Below are 25,135 nucleotides of genomic sequence, written 5' to 3'. Positions count from 1 at the left end.
GGAGAGCTTTCTGGATAAAGGTAGTGAGTTTGAATTGGATTCTATATTTGATGGGCAGCCAGTGCAGTGTCTGGCACAGGGCAGAGGCATCCTAGTAGCGGTTGGACAGGAAGATGAGCCTGGCTGCTGCATTCAGAATGGATTGGAGAGGGAAGAGTCTGATGCGGGGAGGACAATTAGCAGTGAGTTGCAATAATCAAGCCGAGATTAGATGAGGGCAACAGTGAGCATTTTTAGTGTGTCCACAATGAGAAAAGGACAGATTCTTGCGATGTTCTTAAGGTGTGGCTGACATGTTTGGGCCAGAGATAGGATGTAGGGGGTAAAAGAGAGATCAGAGTCAAATATAACCCAAGACAGCTGGAGTGCTGCTGAGAGTCATGGTGGTGCCACACACTGAGATGGAGATGTCAGGATGAGGTTGGTTAGTAGAGGGCGGAAACGCCAGTAGGTCAGTTTTTGAGAGGTTCAGTTTTAGGTAGACAGCAGACAGCAGACAGACAGTCAGTGATGTTTTGGAGGAAAGGTGCAGAGATGTCACAGGAAGAGGTGTATAACTGGGTGTCTTCAGCGTAGAGGTGGAGGTAGAGCCAGCAAAGGAGACAATGAATGAGCGGTCAGATATGTAGGAGGAGAACCAGGAGAGAGGTGTCCTTTAGGCCGATGGAGCAAAGCATACTAAGAAGGAGTTTGTGGCCAACAGTGTCAAATGCTGCAAAAACGTCAAGGAGGATCAGTAGGGTGTAATTGCCCCTCAAATTGGCTGTCAGTAGGTCGTTTGACACTTTTGTAAGGATGGTTTCTGTTGAGTGTAGGGGGCGGAAACCAGACTGTAGGGGGTCAAGAGGAGCGTTTTCTGATAGTTAGCTTATAAGGTGGGAGTAAACCAGGCATTCTAGTAGTTTGGAGATGAAGGTGAGATTTGAGATGGGTTGGTAGTTAGCAGCATCAGTCGAGTCAAGGGTCAGTTTTTTTAGCAGTGGAGATATGATGGCATGTTTGAAAGAGGAGGTAAAAATGCCAGAGGTCAGAGAGAGGTTGAATGTAGTAATATAGCGGGGAGAGGGAGGTGTGAGGGGAGAGAGTTGCTAGCGCAGGTGGTGGGGGCGAGCAGAGGAAAGCAATCTGGAGCCTTCTTCCTCTGTTGTTGGTGTGAGTACAGAAAGTGAGCAGGAGCTAGTACTGACAAGACTAGGGTCAGAGCTAGTCTGGGATTTTGGAGGTTATTTCCTGACGGATGTCATAGATTTTCTTTTTGAAGTAGGCAGCAATTTTTTCTTCCATCTTCATATATCTATATAGTGTTAGGCCCAAACCAACTTGAATTTTAGTGTTTTTCTGGACAACTTATCCAAATATCAAAGACAACCACAATTTTTGGACATATTGGAAATGCAAAATTAATGATACAAATTATAAGGTCTATATCCTAATATACTATTGTTGACTGTTCATTAATGTGCATTGCATAAAGGCTCAATCAGAATATACTTAATAATGTTTCCACAATTTATATAAGGGCTAGAAAAGGGACAAACTTCATTAATTTGGTAATTTACTGTCACCTCACAACACTGTGTGATCATTCAAGAGTTGTTCTTGCACCTGCATTCAAAGACCTACAGACTTAAGATATCATTCCGGCTTCTCGCACAGGTAGTCAACAAGGCTTGTGTCAGTTTGGCTCCCCTTTTTAATAAAGAATGCTGTGACATGGATTAGAAATGGGTTACTGCAGCCACAATGACGAGTACTAACCACAATATCATCACAGCGCTATTTATGAGGCAAACTTACAATCTTGTGATCTGTATTCAGGCCCGGGTGCAAGCAGTTTCTATTAATCAAGTTCCCTGTTTTGGGCTTTTTCTTTGCTAGCACGCATATTCAAAGTCCTCAAATAGGTTGCTTTTAGCCCCTAGCTAAAACCTCTCTGCCTTGTTTGCTACTTTGGCTCCCCTTCCATTTTATTCAGTATTGTTTTGTGATCAAATGGCAAAGAGATGTGCCTTTCCAGTAAAAAGGGAGGGAAAAAAAATGAAGATAGATCCGTGTGAGGATTGAACTCACAACCTTTGGATTATGAGACTGATGCGCTACCTACTACACTAAAGAGGCAGCTTGCGTGTGATTGGTTGATGCTGTCCATGCATAAAATGGAATATTGTAAGCACAAAGCAGTTTTTTATTTTACACTTTTTAGCGAGCTGTGTAAGCAACATTTACCATATCATATAGTGGTTAGGATTTCTGGTTTTCACCCAGGCGGCCCACATGCGACGCTCATTATGGGAATGAGCCATTTGCTAAGCTTGCATCTACATTCAAGGGCTGACACCTTGCTTGCAAAATTAGGCGGCTTGGGTTGCTCCTGGCAGCCAAAAATGATGCACTAATGAGGCAACTTGCAAATGGCTGCCTAATGCTGTCCATGCTTAAAAATGAGTTTTCAAATCATTAAACTGATTTATTTTCTACTTAATACTGAGGAAGGGCCATTACTTGAAAAGTTCAATACATCAATCACCATACTACCCATCCTTGCTTTGCAATGGTGAGCCATTCAGGTTCCCCTTTTTAGTGTTGGATACAAATAATAAGTTCTGGCTCTAGTGATGGTGGTGGATACTCCTTGCACACTTCCTATAATTAGGACCCGTTGGTTGGTTTTCAATCGCCACAGCCTCTAGAATTTTGGAAAATCACCCCCGTCCCTTTTTGCCAAGTTTAAAAACTATATAGAGCAGTAGCTACTGTAAATAATTTGGGAGATGGGGCTCTATTCAATGGCAGTACCAAATGTAAAAATCTTAAGCTTTATGCATTCTTGCATTTTTGTATTAATTTACTTCCTTATAACATCTGTTATATCCTTATTTCTCAAATTCTATATCAGTGGATTCACTGTGGGTGTTATAGCCAGGTAAAACACTGAAAATATCTAGTAACACTACTATAGGTTCTCCATCGCTGGCTGCATGTGCAGATAGAAAATGGTTCCATAAAATATAAGAAGGACAATAAGGTGTGATGTGCATGTGGAAAAGATTTTCTTTAACTAGTCGAGTGAATTAGTAGTATACTCAATATCATTTTGCAGCAAGAAATGAGGATAAGCTAGAACGGACACAGTACAAGTGGAAATGTTTCCACATAGATCATAATTTCAAATTCACGTTTTTTACCACAGGAAAGTCCTGTGAAGTGTAAATCTTCATCTCACACAACATGCGAGTTATATTTCTAGATTGACAAAAATGTAAAGTAAATGTAAATATTGTGACCAAAATGGAATTGGAACATCCAATGATCCAGCAACTAGCTACAAGCTGGAAATAGTTTCTTCTTCCTATGAGGAGCCCATAATATAATGGGTGATAAATGGCAATATATCCATCATAAGACATTGCAGAGAGTAAGATAAAACAATATAACTGAAATTAACATGCATAAAGTATGATATTCTTTTACCTCCTGGTATAGGACAAAGATTTACGTCAGCAGCATCAATATTACCCCAAACTGGGTTGGGCGTTGCAACAGCCAAAGTGTTCCGGAGACCAAATCCTGCTCCTGGAAAGTATCCGATGCAAAGACAAGTATCTCAAGCTTGAGAAAGGCCAACATGGCCGAAACATCGCCATTTTTGTATGTGATGGAGGAATAAAAACTTATTTGTGGATTAGCACCTCTGCATGCTGCCAAAGTTTCTTTTTGCATTGGATTCTATTATCTCCTGTGAGGATGACATCCATTAGTTTAGGAAGTGTAACTGAAGTATATAGAGTATCTACAAAAGGGAAATTATGCAGGAAGAAGTATATGAGACATGTAAATGTTCATCCAGGAAAATCACTATGAATAGGATTACATTCTATGTAATACTTAGTACATAAAGCAAGAAAAACATAGCAAAGAACAAAGAGTCCTCAAAATAGTTGGAAATTGTGACTATATAAAAGTAAGATGTTTGATTCTCCATTATATAGTTTACATAAATCTATTCTTAAATTCTTAAAATGTTTTTGAGAATGACCCAGTAAAACAACAGAAATAAAATTGTGTAATTTGGAATGTTTAAACATTTTTAACTATTTACATTTTCCAAAATTTAATTATATTTTCAATCAAGAAAGCAGACCTAAAGAGTACATCTCCTGCTCATCTTCAATTAACGTCCATCAGAATTTGGAAAATGGGCTTATGGAACTGTTTATGCTTTTACAGTGTGTTGTTTTAAATCATGATCGAACTTATGTCCTGAGTAACATGATGCATCAAGAAGGAAATCAGATCAATTGAAGTGTGAGATTGGGTAGACATAGTATTCCCTGGTCTGGTGACAGGCAATATACGAAATGGGCTGGGCAGAATATAAGAGGGTCCATGGTGTGGACATGGAAAGCAGCGGAAGTGCATCAGTGGACTTGACATTGTCAGAAGGGCCAAAAGTGGCATACAACAGGGTTATATGACGACCAGTGTTGACTCTAAGCAACGCAGAAATGATGATGCAAACACACTGTGGACAACCATAATCTAACTTTGCTTCCTTGAATCCATTAAGCTGGTGTTACCGTTTTTTTTTCTTCAGCAGGGCATTTTAATTGCCTCTTGTTGTCCAGATATTTACTATAGGTTAAAAATAAAATAAGAAAACGCCTGCAAACAATGCTCTTTTAATGTTATTTTTTTTCTCATTTTTGGTGCAATTTTTTCGTCTTTATGACATTTGTTTGAAATTTTAGCATACTCAGGGTCTGGGGTTTTTTTACACAAATTTTCTATGGGGAAAAAAGCAAATAAAGAACAATGTGTGTCAAAATTTGCAAAAAAGTTAGCAGGATTTTGGGGAAGGGCAAAGTTTCTCACAGACCAATAGATTTACTTTTCATTACACCAAAAACTGACCGCTGCTACAAAACACACAGCCTCTTGGCATATTTTGATCTTTCCTTGCACCGGATATTTGATATTTAAATCTAAGCATAAATTTCAAGGGTCAGAGTTAGGTTCATATACAAATTGATGAAGAATACTCTAATACATGTCATATCTAAGGAAGAAAGTCTCCCCTTAAAGCTAAATGTTCTTTAAGTATTGTTTTACTTTAGCAATTGCGTCTAATATGTCTTTATTTCTTAGACTGTACACCAACGGGTTTAACATTGGAACCACAGCCACGTATATAACTGACAGCAGCTTGTCTTCTTCTCTAGAATGGCCTGTTTCTGGTTTCATGTACAAGAAGATTATTGGTCCATAGAATAATATGACTGTTATAAGGTGGGAGGTACAGCTGGAAAAAGCTTTAGAACGACCCTTGGAAGATTTGATCTTCAGTATAGTGTAAATGATGTAGACATAGGATATTATAATGCATAGAAAAGGTAAGCATCCAATTAATACACTTAGAACACCAGACAAAATATCCCTATCTGTGGAGTCGCTGGCGGAGAGCATGTTTAGTGTCTTCAGATCACAAAAAAAGTGGTCAATTTCATTTGAATAGCAGAAAGATAGAAAAGATGTAATCAACGAATGCAACAAGGAGTTAAAAATGCCAATGAGCCAAGAAGAAGCAGACATTGTAAGTCTCACTTTTTTCCCCATGAGCATTGCATACTGCAAGGGCTTACAGATGGCTACATAGCGGTCATAAGCCATACACGTCAGGATGAATATTTCCGCATCTCCACACAGTAAAAAGAAATACAGCTGAGTTATGCAACCTTGAAATGAGATTGTGTGATCCTTGGTTGCAATGATGGACAATACCTTTGGGACAGTAACGGACACAAAGGTTATATCTGCAGTGGAGAGATTACATAGGAAAAAATACATAGGAGTGTGCAGCTGGGTCACTAAACATACAAGTGTGATAATGATCAGATTCCCAATGACTGTCATCAAATACATAAGTAGCATTCCAATAAACAGTGCAATGTGTCCAGTTGTGGAGGTGTGAAATGCTAAAATTCTAAATTCCTTTACTGTCTCATTTGTGCAGTTGTTCATCTTCATTACCTGAAGAAAGATATACCTGGTTATCAAAATATAACTGGAATGCTCCCCCAAAATGGATGGACACAGTCAGCGCCTTTAGTCATAACATCTATGACAAAGCTATGTGGCATAAATAAAGAAACATCACCTAAATAATTAAACCTTACTGCACACATCACATTTTCTACCCACATTTAACATGTATTCAAAAAAACTCCCAATCAGAGATGAGCAAACATTTGGAAAGTTCGGCTTGGCAGGTTTGCTGAGTTTCATATAAAATTTAGTCCAAATTAGCTTGCACTGAACCAAAACCTCTTAAAATTAATGTATATCATTGCTGATAGTGGTCCTGTGGGTCAGCGGTTAGACCTCTTGCCTTGCAGCACTGGGGTTTTACATTCAAATTTGATAACATCTGCATGTAATAGGTTCTCTTCTGTTTCATAATAATCACCTTCATTTGTATGTCTCATAGATATTATGCAGCACTTCGACAGATATGAACCTAGGATCCCAGCACTACAGGACAATATTATTAACCATTAAGCCACCATGCTTATTATTCCTTCTTCCTCCTGTTGAGGGTGAGGAAAAGTAAAAGGAGAAGTTATTTTGTTTTCTTCTTCTCTAGAGGAAACAGAATAAGATGGAGGAGGAAGAAGAGGGAAAATGAAGCATTTTAGCTCATTATTTAGCAGTCTAGTCTTGCAGTGCAAGGTTCCTAGGTGCAAGTATGACCAAGGCTAACATCTGCAAGTTGTTGTGTTCTCATTGTGTCTGTGTTTCTTCTCTGATGGAGAAAAGGGCAGACGATGTTTGGTGGCTCAGTGGTTAGCACTTATCTAGCATAATAGATCTACACACCTGCAGGCTGTCTTCCTCAACCACCCCTTTTGCTGAAGGCAGCAGGCTGATGCTGGAGCTAGCTTCTTTGGGGAAGCTCCAATTATGTAACTGCTCATGTGTGGACATTTACATCATTAGAGCTTTCCCTGTCAGCAGAGCACTAGGCCAGAGGATGAAGATGGAGGACATCACCCCTCCAGGTACTTTTCTGTCATGCTGGGTAAAGAGTGGAGGTGGAGGAGGCTATATGTCAACATGTTCAATTGTATGCCTATACAGTGAGATATGTTGCAGTCTTCTGTCAGAGGTATACTGTACATTGAGAGCCCACCCAACATAACTTCTGATTAAAGGCTCGAAATGGGATGTGAACACAACCTTAACTAGAAAGTACTAGAGAGGTCTGTTCCCAGAATCCTGAGGTGGCAGGTTGTTGTCAAAAACCATTTGTGTGATTGCAAAAGAGCTGCAGCAAGATTTGATGGCATCAGACACTAAGGTTTCCATATGCACAGTAAAACACATACTAAATGCTGAATTCTTCATGCTGGGACTCCAAGATATACCACTGTACTGACCTAAAAGCACAAGAAAAGTTTGATCCAATATTCTCAAAACCATGTAAATACCACTCTGAAACAAAACTTTTGAGCCTATGATTCAGCAGTATGTTTGGAAGAGGAAGAATGAAGTATATGCAGAAAAGAGTGCTCTACAGTAAAGCATCTGTATTAAAAAAGACAAAAGTGCCCCATAGTGCAAAGGTACTATAGATTAAATGAAAAATGACAAAAACAATAAGAAAACTAGTACATAGAATGAATGTTTAGTGGCACAGCATCCATTTAGCCTGAAAAATACCAGCAGTCACCCCATCATGGACAAGTAAAAGACTCTTCGCTAGTGAAGAACTGCAGGAAGAAAGAGGGAACCAAGGTACTCTGAAACAGGAGCAGTAACTGCTGTCTCAAATTTAGTTACTTTACTCTCACAAGGGCAACACACTAGGTAAAACTAGCATGTGACACCACAAGATCCTGTGATCACAGTGACATGATGCGATACACCAGCCGCCAATAAAAAAATTGCAATAGACAATTAACCAACAAATATAATAGAAATGAAAAGGGTAGAAAATGAAATGATTAATTTAATTAATTTAAAATCAGAAATATATCACAGAAAAAAAATAAACAATCTGTATGCAAATACTTTATGTAGAGAGAAGCAATAATTAAATTGACAGACAGTAGATGCAAAATCAATTAAACTATTAGAGTTAAATTACTATTATTATTTTATTTCATTCAATCAATTCAATTGATTTTGTATCCACTGTTTGACGATTTAATTATTCCTTTTCTCCACATAGAGCTATTGCATGTTCATTTTTTCAATTATGTTTTAGAATTTTTGTATTTGTTATTTTAATTAATTTGTTTGTTATTTACATTTTCTGATTAATTTATTTTTAATATTAATATTTTTTATTGTATTTAATCACTTTTGGTGTATTGCCCCAGTCATAGCCATTTGAAAGTATGATTCATTCACTCAACCTATTTATGGGTCCCAAAGCTTATAGAAAATATGTAGTCTTCCTCTAGGAGTGTAAGTAAACTTTTTCAAGCGCTATTAAATGACTGATTGATTTCCATTCTTCTATTGTTGACTGTTACCGTATATTCAGTCGTATAAGGCGACTGGGCGTATAAGATGACCCCCCAACTGTCGACTTATACTCCGAGAATACGGTGTAGGGGAAAAAAAACTGTATTCGCCTCCCACAGCAACCAAACTCCAAATAATCCGCTTTTTGTCCGGTAAGTATTGGACTGCCTCTCTAATGTTAAACATGGAGCATTGATACTCTGTGGAGACTTTAACATTATTCCTGACCAGTTCAGCTATACCGTTCTATGTTTGCAGTACATTAGGCAGAGGTATCATCGCTAAACAGTACTCTAATATTTCCTGGGAAACTGCAGACCATTTCAGCTATACTGTTCTATGTGTGCAGTGCACTGGGCAGAGGTCTCATCGCTAAATGGTACTCTAATATTTCCTGGGCAACTGCAGACTATTTCAGCTATACCGTTCTATGTGTGCAGTGGCCACAGTTATTAGCACTATCCACTGGCTGTATAGCTTTCTGCCTCTGTGCAGAGCGTCTCACAGTACGCTTTCCTTGGGTGCGGTGAAGTAGCCGCAGTTATTAGCACTGCCCACTGGCTTAGAGTTTTCTGCCCTTGTGCAGAGAATCTCACAATACCCTTTTCTTTAGGGAGTTGAGGTAGCCGCAGTTACCAGCACTATCCACTGGCTTTAGAGTTTTCTCCCACTCCATACAGCCTCTCTTTTCTACAAGTCTCTGTGAGCGGTAAATGACCCCTAGGTATCAGCGCAAGACAGCGGGTTAATTTTTTTCCAGTCACAGCATAGAGCCTCTGGTATCTACAAGTCTCTGTGTGCAGTGAATTAGCCACAGTTCTCAGCGCTATACAGTAGGGTAATTTATTTGGGCCCTGCTCTATCCTAATCTGACATGATGAGGAGTAGAGGTAAGGGTCGAGGACATGAACGCGGGCGTGGGCATTCAAGTGAGGGTGTGGGCACAGGCCGAGGTCCTAGGCGGGGTGCATCACAGCCGGCTGGTGAGGGATTAGGAGAGCGCCAAGTCCCTACGCTCCCCAGATTCATATCACAATTTGCGAGTCCATGTGGTAGACCTTTATTATGAGAGCAGAGCAGTCCGAGCAGGTCCTGTCGAGGATGGCAGATAACACGTCCAGCAATGAATCAAACCCCCTGTCTTCTATGCAGTCCACTACTCCGGGGATAGGGACTGCAACTCTGAATCCTCTGGCTGCTGCTCCTCCTTTCTCCCAGCCTCGTCACTGCAGGAGAATGACAGATTCTGAGCAGGCAGACCCACAGGAACTGTTCTCGGGTCCCTGCCCTGAGTGGGAAAAAACGGTTCTCTCTCACCTGAGGAGGTTGTCGTGACCGAAGCCCAACCTTTGGAAAGTTCTCGGAGTCTGGGTGAAAGGGCTGGGGGCTTCCGGCAACTGTCTCAAGAGCTTTTTGTGGATGAGGATGAAGATGAGACACAGTTGTCTGTCAGTGAGGTAGTAATAAGGGCAGTAAGTCCGAGGGAGGAGCGCTCAGAGGATTCGGAGGAAGAGCTGCTGGACGATGAGGTGACTGACCCCACCTGGCTTGCTAAACCTACTGAAGACAGGGCTTCAGAGGGGGAGGCAAGTGCAGCAGCAGGACAGGTTGGAAGAGGCAGTGGAGTGGCCAGGGGTAGAGGCAGGCCCAGAGAAAAGAATCCCCCAACGTTTTCCCAAAGCACCCCTTCGCGGCAAGCCTCCGTGCAGAGGGCAAGGTGCTCAAAGGTGGGGATGTTTTTTAGTGAGAGTGCTGACGACCGACGAACAGTGGTGTGCAAACTGTGCCGCACCAAGATCAGTCGGAGAGCCACCACTACCAGCCTCACCACCACCAGCATGCGCAGGCATATGATGGCCAAGCACCCCACAAGGTGGGACGAAAGCCATTCACCGCCTCCGGGTCACACCACTGCCTCTTCCCCTGTGCCACAACTTGGCACATAGATCCAATCACTCTCCCAGGATGCAGGCACAGGCGCCTCACAGCCTGTACCCACACCCTCACCTCCACGGTCCTCCACGGCCTCTAGCAATGTCTCCCAGCACAGCGTTCAGCTGTCGCTAACACAAGCATTGGAGCGAAAGCAGAAATATGCTGCCACCCACCCGCATACACAAACTTGAAGTGTGCACGTTGCCAAATTAATCAGCCTGGAGATGCTGCCGTACAGGCTTGTGGAAATGGAGGCCTTCAAAAACATGATCGCAGCGGCAGTCCCGGGTTACTCAGTCCCCAGTCGCCACTATTTTTCCCAGTGTGCCATCCCCTCCCTACAACAGCACGTCTCCCGCAACTTTACCCGTGCCCTCACCAACACAGTCACCGGGAAGGTTCACTCAATGACGGACACATGGACAAGTACTGGTGGGCAGGGCCACTATATCTCCCTGATGGCACATTGGGTGAACTTGGTGGAAGCTGGGACCGAGTCAAAGCCTGGGACCGCTCACGTCCTACCCACACCCAGAAGAGCAGGTCCTACCTCGGTGCCGGTATCTGCTGTGTATTATGCCACCTCCTCCAACCCCCCCTCCTCCTCCTCTGCCACCTCCATCTCTCAATTAAGAAGTATCAGCATGTTGCCAGCAGTCGGTATCGCGCAATGCGGCTGCACAGCATTGGGCAAGCATCAGCAAGCCATGCTGAAACTAATCAGCTTAGGTGGCAAGAGGCACATGGCCCCTGAGCTGTTACAGGGGCTGACAGAATAGACCGACCTCTGGCTTTCGCCGCTGAGCCTCCAACTGGGCATGGTTGTGTGCGACAACGGCCGTAACATAGTGGCGGCTCTGCAGCTTAGCAGCCTCACACACCTGCCATGCCTGGCCCCTGTCTTCAATCTGGTGGTTCAGCGGTTTCTAAAAAACTATCCCGACTTGTCTGACCTGCTCGGCAATGTGCGCTGCGTCTGCGCACATTTCCGCAAGTCCACCACGGATGCTGCCACCCTCAGGACACTGCAACGTCCGTTTCAGCTGCCAGAGAACTGACTGCTGTGCGATGTGCCCACGTGCTAGAATTCTACGCTGCACATGTTGACCAGGCTGTACGAGCAGAGTAGAGCAATTGTGGAATACCAGTTGCAACATAGGCGGCAGAGTGGTAGTCAGCCTCCGTAGTTCTTTACAGAAGAGTGGGCATGGATGGCCGATATCTGCCAGGTCCTCGGAAACTTTGAGGAGTCTACCCAAATGGTGAGCGGCGATGCGACCATCCTTAGTGTTACCATCCCGCTGCTTTGCCTGAAGAGAACTTCGCTGCTAATTCATACAACCTCTTTAACCCAGTAAGGACCAAGTGATGTAAACATTTAGCACTGGGTCTATGGTTTAACCCCTTAGTGACCAAGCCTGTTTACGCCTTAATGACCAGGCCAAATTTTGGAAATCTGACGTGCCAATTTAACATAGAACAGCTCTGTAAAGGTTTTGCATATCCAAGTGATTCTGACATTGTTTTTTCGCCACATGTTGTACTTCATTTAGGTGGTGAAAATAGTCCGATATAATTTGTGTATATATATTAAAACTGCCAATATTGGGAAAATTTGGAAAAAAATATAGTTTTTTCACATTTTCAATTATAACATAGCAAATATTTAGGAGACATACAAATTTAACATTACTTTTCAGCATTTTCAGGAACACTTATCTCATCAGATTGATAGATACCCCCACAAATAACTTTATTTTAAAAACTACACCCCTTAATGTATTCACCGAGGGGGGTCTTGGGTATTTTGACCCCACAGTTTTTTCAGGAAGTAATTCAATTTAGAGGAGAAAAAGTTAAATTTCATATTTTTGCAAATATATCATTTTAAAGACATATTTTTCCTAGTGTTTACATGAAAATGAGGATTTAAACCCCAAAATGGATCCCCCTGTTTGTCCTGTGTTCAGAAATATACCCATTGTGGCCCTAATCTTATATCTGGATGCACAACGGGGCCCAAAATGAAAGGAGTAGTCAGTGTATTTCAGAACAGAAATTTTGCTTGAAGGCGTTTTAGGCCCCATAGCACAGTTGTAGAGTTCCTGAGCACCCAAAACCATAGAAAACCCCCACAAATTACCCCATTTTGAAAACTGGACCCGATAACGAATTTATCTAGGGGTGTACTGTGTATTTTGATCCCACACTTTTTGAATGAATTCAAGCAAAGCAAAATGAAAACATTGCGATTTTCATTTTTTTTGGCAATTCTTTCATTTTTAAAAACTGCTTTTTTGTACAGCACACATATGAATGAAGACTTGCACCCCAAAATGGATACCCCGTTTGTCCTGTTTTCATAAATATACCACCCATTGTGGCCCTAATCTTATGTCTGGATGCACAACGGGGCCCAAAATGAAAGGAGTAGTCGGTGGCTTTTAGAACATAAATTTTGCTTGAAGGCCTTTTTTGCCCCATACCACACTTGTAGAGTTATTGAGCGGCCAAAACTATAGAGAACCCCCACAAATGACCCAATTTTGAAAACTAGACTAACAAATTCATATATGGGTGTACTGTATATTTTAACCGTACAATTTGTGAATAAATGTAAGCAAAGCAGTAAGAAAAAATTACAATTTTCATTTTTTGGTCAATTGTGTGAATTTAAAAACAGTTTTTTGTACAGCACACATATAAATAAAGACTTTAAAAATGGATACCCCTCTTTGTACCTTGTTAAGAAACATACCCATTAAGGCCATAATCTACTTACAGGACACATGGCTAGGCCTATAATGAAAGGAGCACCCGTTGGATTTCAGGGTACAACTGAATAAATTCCAGGCCCCATTGCCCACTTATAGAGCCATTGAGTGGTCCAAACGATAAGAAACCCCCTCAAGTGACCCCATTTTGAAAACTAGACCCCTTAACAAATTCCACGACCATAGAGCACAATGGGCTCTGTGTTGCGAATATCTGCAGTAAAATAGAACCTGCTGCGTTCTCTTTTCTGCAAGTGGATTGTGCAATTCCGACCCACTAATGTGGGCGGAATTGTGTAATCCAATGCGATTGATCTGCGTATTACTGCGGATCAGACGCATGCGGAATCTGTAATTCCTATCCGGTCATGTGAGACTGGCCTAAGGTAGAACGTTACCTTTTTATTACGCGACCGAGGGCTGCTCAACGAGGTCACTGCTTCAGGCTCATGGCGACCGTTGGTCGCTGGAAGCAAGGAGATTTTAAATTTCCTGGACTTCCCCACTCCTGCGCATGTGTCCGGCATTTTGCTGGAATGTTCATGGAATGTTCATGGAGGAGGATCACGTCGGGGTTCGAATACGGAGGCCTCCGGTAAAAAGTTTCATCTCCTCTCACCGATTGCATCGGTAAGGGGAGATGATACTTCAATTTTTTTTTTTACTTTTACGTGATCGCCATTATTCATTGGATACCGGTGAACACATGACCAGGAACCACTCACCGCGGCCCCCCGTGAAATCTCCAGGCTCTTGGCTCAGTTTTGTAGCCAGGAGCAGGGAGAATTTAAATTACCCTGGCAATCCATAGCTTTTGCGCATGCATTTTGGCGATGGGCTTGTGCGCAGAAGCTGGGGTAAGGTCCACGGATAAATCTGGGGGCCTTAGGTATGTTCTTTCATCCTCCCTCACAGATATGATCCGTGAGAGGAGATGTAACGTAAGCTTTTTAAACTTCTTTTAAACTTTTAAAAACTTTTTGGATCTGATCCATTAGGGCAGCTAAATCTTTAACTTTTTAGACACTTTTTTGCACATTAATGCGATCGGGGGGACTGCCCGCAACCTGGAAGACAGCTCCATGCTGTCGGCTACCAGGGGGCACCTACAGCATGGAGCTGTCACGTCCAGAGCCCACGTGGCTTTATTCCCTGCAGGACACATGTTTTTACGTTCTCAGGGAATAAAGGCCACTTGGGCAGGACGTAAAAACACTATGGGCTGGTCACTAAGGGGTTAATCCCATGTTAAAGGAAACATATGGTTTGGGATAAAAAATCTCCGGTAAGCAAACCAGAGCAGGTCAGGTGCCCTGCTGCCAGAGACAGTGGAGGACCCAGATGAGAAGGCAGAAGCATTTTATAACATCTCTTTTCCCTATTGGTCCTGACTAGAGATGAGCGAGCATACTCGTCTGAGCTTGATGCTCGTTCGAGTATTAGGGTACTCGAGATGCTCGTTACTCGAGGCGAGCACCACGCGATATTCGAGTCAATTCCATTTCCTTCCCTGAAAGTTTTGCGCCATGCAGGGAAGGCATTACCACTTCCTCCTGTGACGTTCCAGCCCTATCCCACCCCCCTGCAGTGAGTGACTGGCGAGATCAAGTGACCCCCGAGTATTTAAAATGGGGCCGCCCGCGGCTCGCCAGAGTCACACACTGGGAGAAATCAGGGACAGCGCTGGTGCTGCTATAGAGAAAGTGTTAGTGTAGGATCCTGTGTACAAGAACCCCAACAGTTCTTCTTAGGGCCACATCTGACCGTGTGTATTACTGTTGTGGCTGCTGGTAGCAGTTTTGAAAAAAAAATTTTTTTTTGTATATTGGGCGTACAGCCCCATAACAGCTATAGCGTTCTCAGGCTGCAGTCTGTACTACATAGTATAGGGACAGCGTTGCTGAGATAGGGAGAGTGGTACTTTAGGATCCTGTGTACAAGAACCCCAACGCTCCTTCTTAGGGCTATCTGTGACCGTGTGCATTTTACAGGTTGTCTGATGGGAGTTGTAGTCCATCACTATCGCACAGCTAAGCCTGTTTGCAGCCTTCCGTATAATTTTTTCCTGGCTGCAGTTAGTGTTGCAAAACCGCTGTCAGCCTGCAACTGTACGCCAATAATTCCAAAATTTTTTACACCGCTCTGTGTCTGCCGTCAACTTCACGCACAGCGTACGGCGACAGCCCCTGATAGAGGGAAAGTCATATACACGCTATATAGCCAGTATTCTTTTTCAACAATTTTTTAAAATAAAAGCTCCTTCTTACGGCTACCTGTGACCGTGTGCATTTTACAGGTTGTCTGATGGGAGTTGTAGTTCCACACTATTGCACTTAGGCCTGTTTGCGACCTTCCTGACTATTTTTTTCTGCCTGGAGTTTGCCTTACTATACTGCTCTCAGCAACAAAGTCTACGCACATAATTCCAAGATTATTTACACCGGGCTGTGTCTGCAGTGAATTAGAGACGCACAGCATACGGCCACAGCGACTGATAGAGGGGAAGTGATATACACACTATATAGCCTGTATTCTTTGACAAAAAAAAAACTAAAAGCTCCTCCTTAGGGCTACCGCTGACCGTTTAAATTTTACAGGTTGTCTGATGGGAGTTTTAGTCTATGACTATTGCACTTAGGCCTGTTTGCGGCCTTCCTGACTATTTTTTTCTGCCTGGAGTTTGCCTTACTATACCGCACACAGCGAGAAAGTGTACGCACATAATTCCAAGATTATTTACACTGGCCCGTGTCTGCAGTGAATTTGACGCTCAGCGTATGGCCAACACAGGTACTTATAGAGGGAAAGTGATATACACAGTATATAGCCTGTGTTCTTTTTAAAAAAAAAAAAAAAAAAGCTCCTTCGTTGGGCTACCTCTAACGGTCTGCATTTCACTGGGTGCCTGGTGGGAGTGTTGGTGCCACACTATTGCATTGCTAGGCTTGTTTGCGGCCTTCCTTCCATTTTTTTCTGCCTGGAGTTAGCGTTACGATTCCGCTCTCTGCGTGAAAGTGTACGCATATAATTCCATAATTATTTACAGCGGTCTGTGTCTGCTCTATTCGTAATCCACCATGCTGAGGGGTAGGGGTTAGGGTCGAGGATGTGGACGCGGGCGAGGATGCGAAGTTCCCAGTGAGGGTGTGGGCACAGGCCAAGTTCCTGGTCCAGGTGTACCCCAGCCAGCTGCTGCAGGATTAGGAGAGAGGTAAGTTTCTGGGGTCCCCAGCTTCATATCACAATTTATGGGTCCACATGGTAGACCTTTATTGCAAACAGAGCAGTGTGAGCAGGTCCTGTCGTGGATGGCAGAAAATGCATCCAGCAATGTATCGGGCATCCAGTCTTCTACGCAGTCCACTGCTGAAACTCTGAATCCTCTGGCTGCTGCTCCTCCTTCCTCACAGCCTATACTGCTGCTACATAAATGTTACAGGGGTCTGCTGATACTGCTGCTACAGAAATGTTACAGGGGTCTGCGTATACTGCTGCTACAGAAATGTTACTGGGGTCTGTTTATACCTTTGCTACAGGAATGTTACAGCGCTCTGTCTATACTATGGGTGCACTAAGTCTTCCCATCGCGGTGTTTTACCTATGTGGCACAAATAATACAGTGACTGACTAGGCCAGAATTGCTGGCCGAGGCCAAGTTGCTTGGCGGGGCGAAACTCTCCCATGGTTGGGCACTCCGATTTCTTCCTGTGTAATACCATCTTTGTGCACTTACACAAAGGCTAGGCCAAGGAACTCAAAGACTGCCCCTTCCAGTATTGAGCTATCTATGTTGCGACACATGGATTTCCCGTTGCTATGTAACTCAGGGCCCCTTGGGTCACAAAGCTGGAGGCTTGGAACCGAGCCTGACCCTGGGCCCGCTAACGTGCTTCCCACACAGATTATAGCGGGTCCTGGTCATGGTGTCTTGGGCTTGTAATGCCACCTCCTCCTCCTGCTTGGGGTCAGGGGATCAGCACTGGGCATCATGTATTTTCTCACGTTTTACCACAGTTATCTGAGACACTGGTTTGGGCCAAAGAAGAGGAGCGTTACTGCATAGATGAGACCTTCACAGCTGTACTAGCATCGGAGTCTGCTCTATGCCCACGATTGCTGAGGGTGTGTGCAGAGACCTATGTACTTGGCACAGTGAAAGTCTGGCATGTTTGGGCACTACCATTTCCTCATGTTTATTACTGTCTTTGGGTTCCTTCGGCTCGCCTACGCTGTGGGTGCACAAAGACTTCCCATAGCGGTGATTTACCTGTCCGGCACAAAGTCACTGACTGACTTGGGTAGGGTGCATAGTACAGATGGCTTTCCCCTTGCGGTGTCGATAGAGCTATCCGACATCTAGACAGAATGAATACTGTGTGGGCACATGGACTTCCCATTGCTATGTCAATCGTGGCACCTTGGGTCTCACAAGGTGTTTGCTAGAACCGAGCCTGGCCAAGGGCCCGCTCACATCCTTCCCCCACAGGCTACAGCGGGCCCCGGTCATGGTTTCTTGGCCTTGTAAGGCCACCTCCTCCTACTGCTTGGGGTCAGGGGATCAGCAATGTGCATCATGAATTTTCTCTCTATGCCCGCGATTGCTAAGGGTGTGGGCAGAAGCCTATGGCCTTGGCGCACTTTAAGCCTGCCATGTTTGGGCAGTCTGATTCCTTCATATTTAATGTTGTCTTTGGGTTCCTTCGACTCGCCTATGCTGTGGGTGCACACAGACTTCCCATAGCGGTGATTTCCCTGTCCTGCACAAAGTGACTGACTTGGGTAGGGTGCATAGTGCAGATGCCTTTCCCCTTGGGGTGTCGCTAGAGCTATCCAACACCTAGACAGAATGAATACTGTGTGGGCACATGGACTGCCCATTGCTATGTCAGTCGCAGCACCTTGGGTCTCACAAGGTATTTGCTGGGACCAAGCCTGGCCAAGGGCCCGCTCACATCCTTTCAGCACAGGCTACAGCCTCTCCTGGTCATGTTTTCTTGGCCTTGTGAGGCCACCTCCTCCTCCTGCTTGGGGTAAGGGGGTCAGCTTTGCGCATCATGTATTTTCTCTCGCGTTACCACAGTTTTCTGAGAAACTCGTTTGGGCCACAGGAGAGGAGCATAACTGCATCAATGTGACCTTCACAGGTGTACTAGCATCGTAGTCCACTTACTGCCTACGATCCCTCACAATAGGGGGGTGTTTTCACCTGTAACTGGGGCTTTTATGGATGCTGCTTCTTTAGATGCTCCAGTTACAGTGGAGAATTGCAAAAATAAGAAAGAAAAATTACTGAATGCCTCCCATCATGGGGGACATAGATGTTGGAAATAACAAGCTAAAAATAAGAAAGTAAGAATTATGGAATAAATTACATTAAAAAAAACACATTGCCACGCCAACCCAAACCATCGCTATAGCTGTCCTGTAATCCAAGATTATAAAAATGATATATCAAAATGTCCAAAACAAAATGGGGGTCCCATTACTATACTTTATTTGAGATGTAGGCGCGCTTAAAAAGTGGCTCTATTATAACCAATGCTTTCCAATAAAAGCATTCACATGTTTGTTTTTTAGAGGTGCTAAATAATCACACCAGCAATAGATAGAACATGCAAATTTTAAAAATAAATATTTATTTTTCTCCTTTTTACGCAAATAAAAAATTTCTGTGAAAAAAGTATTGAAAAACAACCCTATATGTTACAGGAAAAAAATGCAGCAAAAAAAATTCATTAGTAAACAAAAAATAATAGTGCCATAAAACCTCTAGATGCATAAAATCACTGAAAAGTGACTGCTCTTTTAGAACCAGAACACTCTAGTGTTTAAGAGGTTAAGACAAACAGTTGTTATTTTGTTTCTTTGTTAGTATATTCGTAACTAGAGATGAGCGGGCACCAAAATGCTTGGGTGCTCTTTGCTCGAACTTTGCATAATGCTCGATAGCTCGTTTCGAGTAACGAATGCCATTGAAGTCAATCGGAGACTTGACCATTTTTGTATGGGACCGATGCTCCGCATAAGGGATGACTTGTGAAGCACCGGGAAATCTCAGAAAGTCATGGAAACACCACATAAATGGATAGGGAATGCCAGAGGCAGCATGCATGGCTGCATCTGAGGCACCCAGGTCCCACTATTAAGCCAAAATGGGGACAAGAGTTTGGCGTCACCTCCCTAACAATTTACTTGGGATAGACCCTGATTAGCAAGGCACACGTGCTGGCTAGAGATGAGCGAGCATACTCGTCCAAGCTTGATGCTCGTTCGAGTATTAGGGTGCTCGAGATGCTCGTTACTCGAGACGAGCACCACGTGGTACTCGTCTCGATTAAACAAGCACTGACCATTGAATTCAATGGAGCCGGCAATACAGCCGGCTCCATTGAAAGCAATGGGCTGCCGGCGAGCGCGGGATGCATTTTTGGGAAGGGCTTAAAAATATAAGCCCTTCCCTGAAATTCATCCAGAAATGTGTAAAAAGTAAAAAAAAAAATATACTCACCTTGTCCCGGCAGATGGAGTTCAGCCGCGGCTGGCCAGCAGTTCTCCTGAACTGCTGTGCGTAGTATTCAGCAGCCGGGGATTTTAAATCCCCACCTGCTGAATACTACATAAAGCAGTTCAGGAGAACTGCCGGCCAGACACGGCTGAACTCCGGCTGCAGCGGAAAGGTGAGTATACATTTTTTTTTATTTTTACACATTTTAGGATGATTTTCAGGTAAGGGCTTATATTTTTAAGCCCTTCCCATAAATTCATCCCGCGCTCGCCGGCAACCCATTGCTTTAAATGGAGCCGGCTGTATTGCCGGCTCCATTGAATTCAATGGGCGAACATCGTTCTTCTCTGCCACAGCTGTTACAACTGCGGCAGAGGAGAACAATCTTTATGCTGACAGTGCGGGGGGGGGGGGGGGTCTCACTCTTGCCACTATTGGGGCTTAATAGTGAGACCTCGGAGCCCAAAATGCAGCCCTGCATGTTGCTCCTCGCCTGCCCTATCCATTTCTGTATTTTTTACATGACTTTTGTGATTTGCTAAGATTTTCACAAATGAAAACCTTAGCGGAGCACCAGTCATATACACAAATGCTCGAGTCACCCATTGACTTCAATGGGGTTCGTTATTCGAAACGAACTCTCGAGCATCACTGAAAGTTTGACTCGAGTAACGAGCACTCGAGCATTTTGGTGCTTGCTCATCTCTTGTGCTGGCACATCTTAGCTAAGTACCACACTACCAAGGACAATCACTTCGTGCAGGTGATACTGCTGCCTGGGTTACGTGCTGGCATTGTTGTTCAACCCCCTGCATGACCCTGCGTCCATAGCGCGGACAAAATTTTCCCTGCACAGCGTTTAGCTGGCCTCATGCCACACGCACGCTTCATAGCCACACTACCCTCATGTCGATTTATAAGTGCGTCTGTGATGAGGAGGAACTGGAGACATACTCTGCAGAGGGTTGGCAGGGCCAGGCAGCGACCCTCTTTGAAAGTGTGGGCGATAGCCCACAATGCTGTTGAGAATTGATGACAAAATAACGTACGAACATCATTCCAATCCCGTGCCACCTCCATCACAAAATTGTCAGGAGCCGCTAACGTGGGCATAAAGGGGACTCAGGTGCCAGCACTTCTACACATCTCCACAATGCAGCAATACTCTGTGTGGTAAGCATGTGAGCGGGCCCAGGATCAGGCTCAGTCCCAGCCTCGACCTTGTATGACCCAAGGTGCCGTGAGTTACATAGCAATGGGAAATCCATATGTCCCCACACAATTTATTCTGTGTAGGTGTCAGATAGCTGAACACCACAATGGGAAGTCTTTGTGCACCCACAGCATAGGCGAGCCCAAGGAACTTAAAGATGGTATTGCACATGAAGAAATCAGAGTGCCCAAACATGGCAGAGTTTCACCCCGCCAAGGACCTCAGCCTCTGCCCACACCCTCAGTAATCGTGGGCATAAAGTAGACTCCGATGCTAGTACAGCTGTGAACATCTCATTAAATCAGTTATGTTTGCTTTCATCGCTCCAAAGACTGGATAAACCACAAAGAAGTTCCACAGGCCAAACCTGGCGCAGTTGATCTCCCCTTCCCCCCTGGACCTCAGCCTCTGCCCACACCCTCAGCAATCGTGGGCATAAAGCAGACTCGGATGCTAGTACAGCTGTGAACGTCTCATTAAATCAGTTACAGTTGCTTTCATCGCTACAGTTGCTTTGGATGAACCAAAAGAAGTTCCACAGGCCAAACCTAGGGCAGTTGATTCTTTTCCCCCCAGGACCTCGGCCTCTGCACACACCCTCAACAATTATGGGCATAAAGTGGACTCGGATGCTAGTACAGCTGTGAATGTCTCATTAATTCAGTAATGCTTCTTTTGTTTGGTCCAAACCAGTGTCTCAGATAACTGTGGTAACGCGAGAGCAATTACATGTTGCCCAGTGCTGATCTCCAGACCCCAAGCAGGAGAAGGAGGTGGCATAATAAGGCCGAGAAACCATTACCGCGGTACGACCCGCAATACTCTGTGTGGGAAGCACGTGAGCGGGCCCTGGGTCAGGCTCGGTCCCAGCCTCTACCTTGTGTGACCAAAGGTGCCGTGAGTTACATAGCTATGGGAAATCCATGTATTCCCACACACTTCATTCTGTGTATATGATAGGCAGCTGAACACTGCTATGGGAAACCTTTGTGCACCCACAGTATAGGCGGACCCCTGAAACCTTTCTGTTGCAAGAGTATAGGCAGACTCATTCAATCTTTTAGTAGCAAAACTATAGGCGGACCCCTCCAACCTTTTAGTAGCAAGAGTATAGGCAAACCCCTCAAGCCTTTCAGTAGCAAGAGTATAGGCGGACCCCTGTAACATTTCAGTAGCAAGAGTATAGGCAGACCCCTGTAACATTTCAGTAGCAAGAGTATAGGCGAACCCCTCAAATCTTTCAGTAGCAAGTGTATAGGCGGACCCCAGTAACCTTTCAGTAGCGACTGTATAGGCGGACCCCAGTAACATTTCAGTAGCAAGAGTATAGGCGAACCCCTCAAACCTTTCAGTAGCAAGTGTATAGGCGGACCCCTGTACCATTTCCATAGCAAGAGTATAGGCGAACCCCTCAAACCTTTCAGTAGCAAGAGTATAGCTGGACCCCTGTAACATTTCTGTAGCAAGAGTATAGGCGAACCCCTCAAACCTTTCAGTAGCAAGAGTATAGGCGAACCCATGAAACATTGGTGTACCAATAATATAGGCGAACACCTGAAAAAAAAATAGTTTACCAAGATTATAGGTGAAGCCCAGAAAAATTTGTTTGTTAACAGCATTGACAATGGCCTGAAAAATTGGTGTGCCAAGAGTACAAGTGTACCCGTCAAAAAACGTTGAACGCTGAGGGTAGGTGAAACTCATAAACAATTTTTAAAGATACAGCTCGGTATTGCTTAATTTGTAACAGAGCTTGGAGGCAGCCCTCCGAAAAAATTGGTTCAAGTTTAAATTTTAAAACTTTAAAAACAGATAAAACTTTAAAAGAGAGCCTTTTGCGCCGCAGAAAAATTGCCAGTTCAGCATGATGACATGCTGTTTTAGGGGGACGAGGAGTAATATCCAAGAGGGATACACAAAGCTAATTCTCCCCTTTTTTAGGGTGATAGAGGATGCATTTTTCTCCTGTTGCAGCGAAAAGAATCTTCAGGATCCGCTGCTTTCCACCGGTGGAGAAAAGAAGTCTGGGAAAATCCAGCCTTTGTTCATCTCTATGAAGGTAAGCATGTCGGCACTGGCAGTTGACAGGCGGGTATGCTTATCCGTAATGATTCCCCCAGCTGCACTAAACACCTTCTCTGACAAGACACTAGCGGCAGGGCAGGCCAGCACCTGCAGGGCGTACAGCGCAAGTTCGTGCCACGTGTCCAGCTTTGACACCCAATAGTTGTTTGGAGCAGAGGGATCACATAGAACGGTGGTACGATCGGCTATGTACTCCCTCACTTTCTTTGTACAGTGTTCCCTACGACTCAGTCTTGACTGGGGATTGGAGACACAGTCTTGCTGGGGAGCCATAAAACTGGTAAAGGTGTTGGAGAGTGTTCCCCTGCCTGCACTGGACATGCTGTCTGATCCCCGCGCCTCCTCTGCTACTTGGCCCTCAGAACTGCGTCTTCTACCACTAGCGCTGTCAGATAGGAACTTTAGCATCACTTTTTCCACCAGGGCCCTGTGGTATTGCATCACTCTCGTACCCCTTTCCTATTCGGGAATGAGAGTGGAAAGATTCTCCTTATAACGTGGGTCGAGAAGGGTGTACACCCAGTAATCTGTGTTGGCAAAAATGCGTCTAACGCTAGGGTCACGGGAAAGGCAGCCCAACATAAAGTCAGCCATGTGTGCCAGAGTCCCAGCACACGGTGGTGGACTTGCGGTAATGTGCGCACACCTTGCCGAGCAGGTCAGAGAAGTGGGGGTAGTTTTTCAGAAACCACTGAACCACCAGATTGAATACGTTGGCCAGTCATGGCACGTGTGTGAGGCTGCCAGGCTGCAGAGCGGCCACCAGGTTACGGCCATTGTCACTCACGATCATGCCCGGTTGGAGGCGTAGCGACGAAAGCCAGAGGTCGGCCTGCTCCATCAGAGCCTGTAACAGCTCCCGGGCCGTCTGCCTCTTGTCACCTAAGTTGATTAGTTTCAGCACGGCTTGCTGATGCTTGCCCACCACTGTGCTGCCGCGCTGCACGCTACCGACTGCTGGCGACATGCTTGCCCTTCGTAATTGAAAGGTGAAGGTGGCGGAGGAGGAGGGGGGGTTGGAGGAGCTGGCATAATACGCCACAGATACCAGCACGGAGGTAGGACCCGCTATTCTTGGTGTGGGTAGCATGTGAGCGGTCCCAGGCTCTGACTCGGTCCCAGCCTCCACCAAGTTCACCCAATGTGCCGTCAGGGAGATATAGTTGCTCTGCCCGCCAGTACTTGTCCACGTGTTCATCGTTAAGTGGACCTTCCCAGTAACTGCGTTGGTGAGGGCACGGGTAATGTTGCGGGAGACATGCTGGTGTAGGGCAGGGACGGCACATTGGGAAAAATAGTGGCAACTGGGACCGAGTAGCGCGGGACCACGACTGCCATCATGTTTTTGAAGGCCTCCCTTTCCACAAGCCTGTACAGCAGCATCTCCAGGCTGATTAATTTGGCAATGTGCACGTTTAAAGCTTGTACATGCGGGTGGGTGGTGGCGTATTTGTGCTTTTGGTCCAATGCTTGTGTTAGCGACAGCTGAGCGCTGCACTGGGAGACATTGGTAGAGGCTGTGGAGGACCGTAGAGATGAGGGTGTGGGTGCAGGCCTGGAGACTCTCATGCTTGCGTCCTGGGAGGGGGATTGGATTTGTGGCACAGAGGAAGAGGCAATGGTGTGACCCGGAGGTGGTGAATGGCCTTTTTCCCACCATGTGGGGTGCTTGGCCATAATATGCTTGTGCATGCTGGTGGTGGTGAGGCTAGTAGGTGTTTCTCCCTGGCTGATCTTTGTGCGGCACAGGTTGCATACCACTGTTCGTTGGTCGTCCACTCTCTTACTGAAAAACATTCACAATTTTGAAAATCTAGTCCTCTGCATGGAGGCTTGCCGTGAGGGGGGTGCTGTGGGAAAACGTTGGGGGATTCTTTGCTCTGGTCCTGCCTCTCCCCCTGGCCACCTCACTGCCTTTTCCAACCAGTCCTGCTGCTGCACTTGCCCCCCACTCTGAAGCCCTGTCTTCAGTAGGTTTAGCAAGCCAGGTGGGGTCACTCACCTCATCGTCCAGCAGCTCTTCCTCCAAATCCTCTGTGCGCTCCTCTCTCGAACTTACTGCCCTTACTACTACCTAACTGACAGACAACTGTGTCT

The 25,135-nt window shown here is 44.9% G+C and overlaps 1 protein-coding gene across 1 annotated transcript; it reads right to left on the bottom strand.

Moving 5' to 3' along the window:
* Nucleotides 1-5,082: 5,082 nt before the first annotated feature.
* On the bottom strand, nucleotides 5,083-24,005 carry LOC136610234 (olfactory receptor 1G1-like). Its single transcript, XM_066589471.1, has 2 exons — nucleotides 23,826-24,005; nucleotides 5,083-6,027 (listed from the first exon to the last, which is right to left on the bottom strand). Exons 1-2 carry the CDS (start codon nucleotides 24,003-24,005, stop codon nucleotides 5,083-5,085), a joined length of 1,125 nt encoding a protein of 374 aa, XP_066445568.1.
* Nucleotides 24,006-25,135: the final 1,130 nt, after the last annotated feature.

Source organism: Eleutherodactylus coqui, chromosome 2 (assembly GCF_035609145.1).
Source record: "Eleutherodactylus coqui strain aEleCoq1 chromosome 2, aEleCoq1.hap1, whole genome shotgun sequence".
Lineage (NCBI taxonomy): Eukaryota > Metazoa > Chordata > Amphibia > Anura > Eleutherodactylidae > Eleutherodactylus > Eleutherodactylus coqui.
This window is presented reverse-complemented; position numbering and strand designations above follow the sequence as displayed.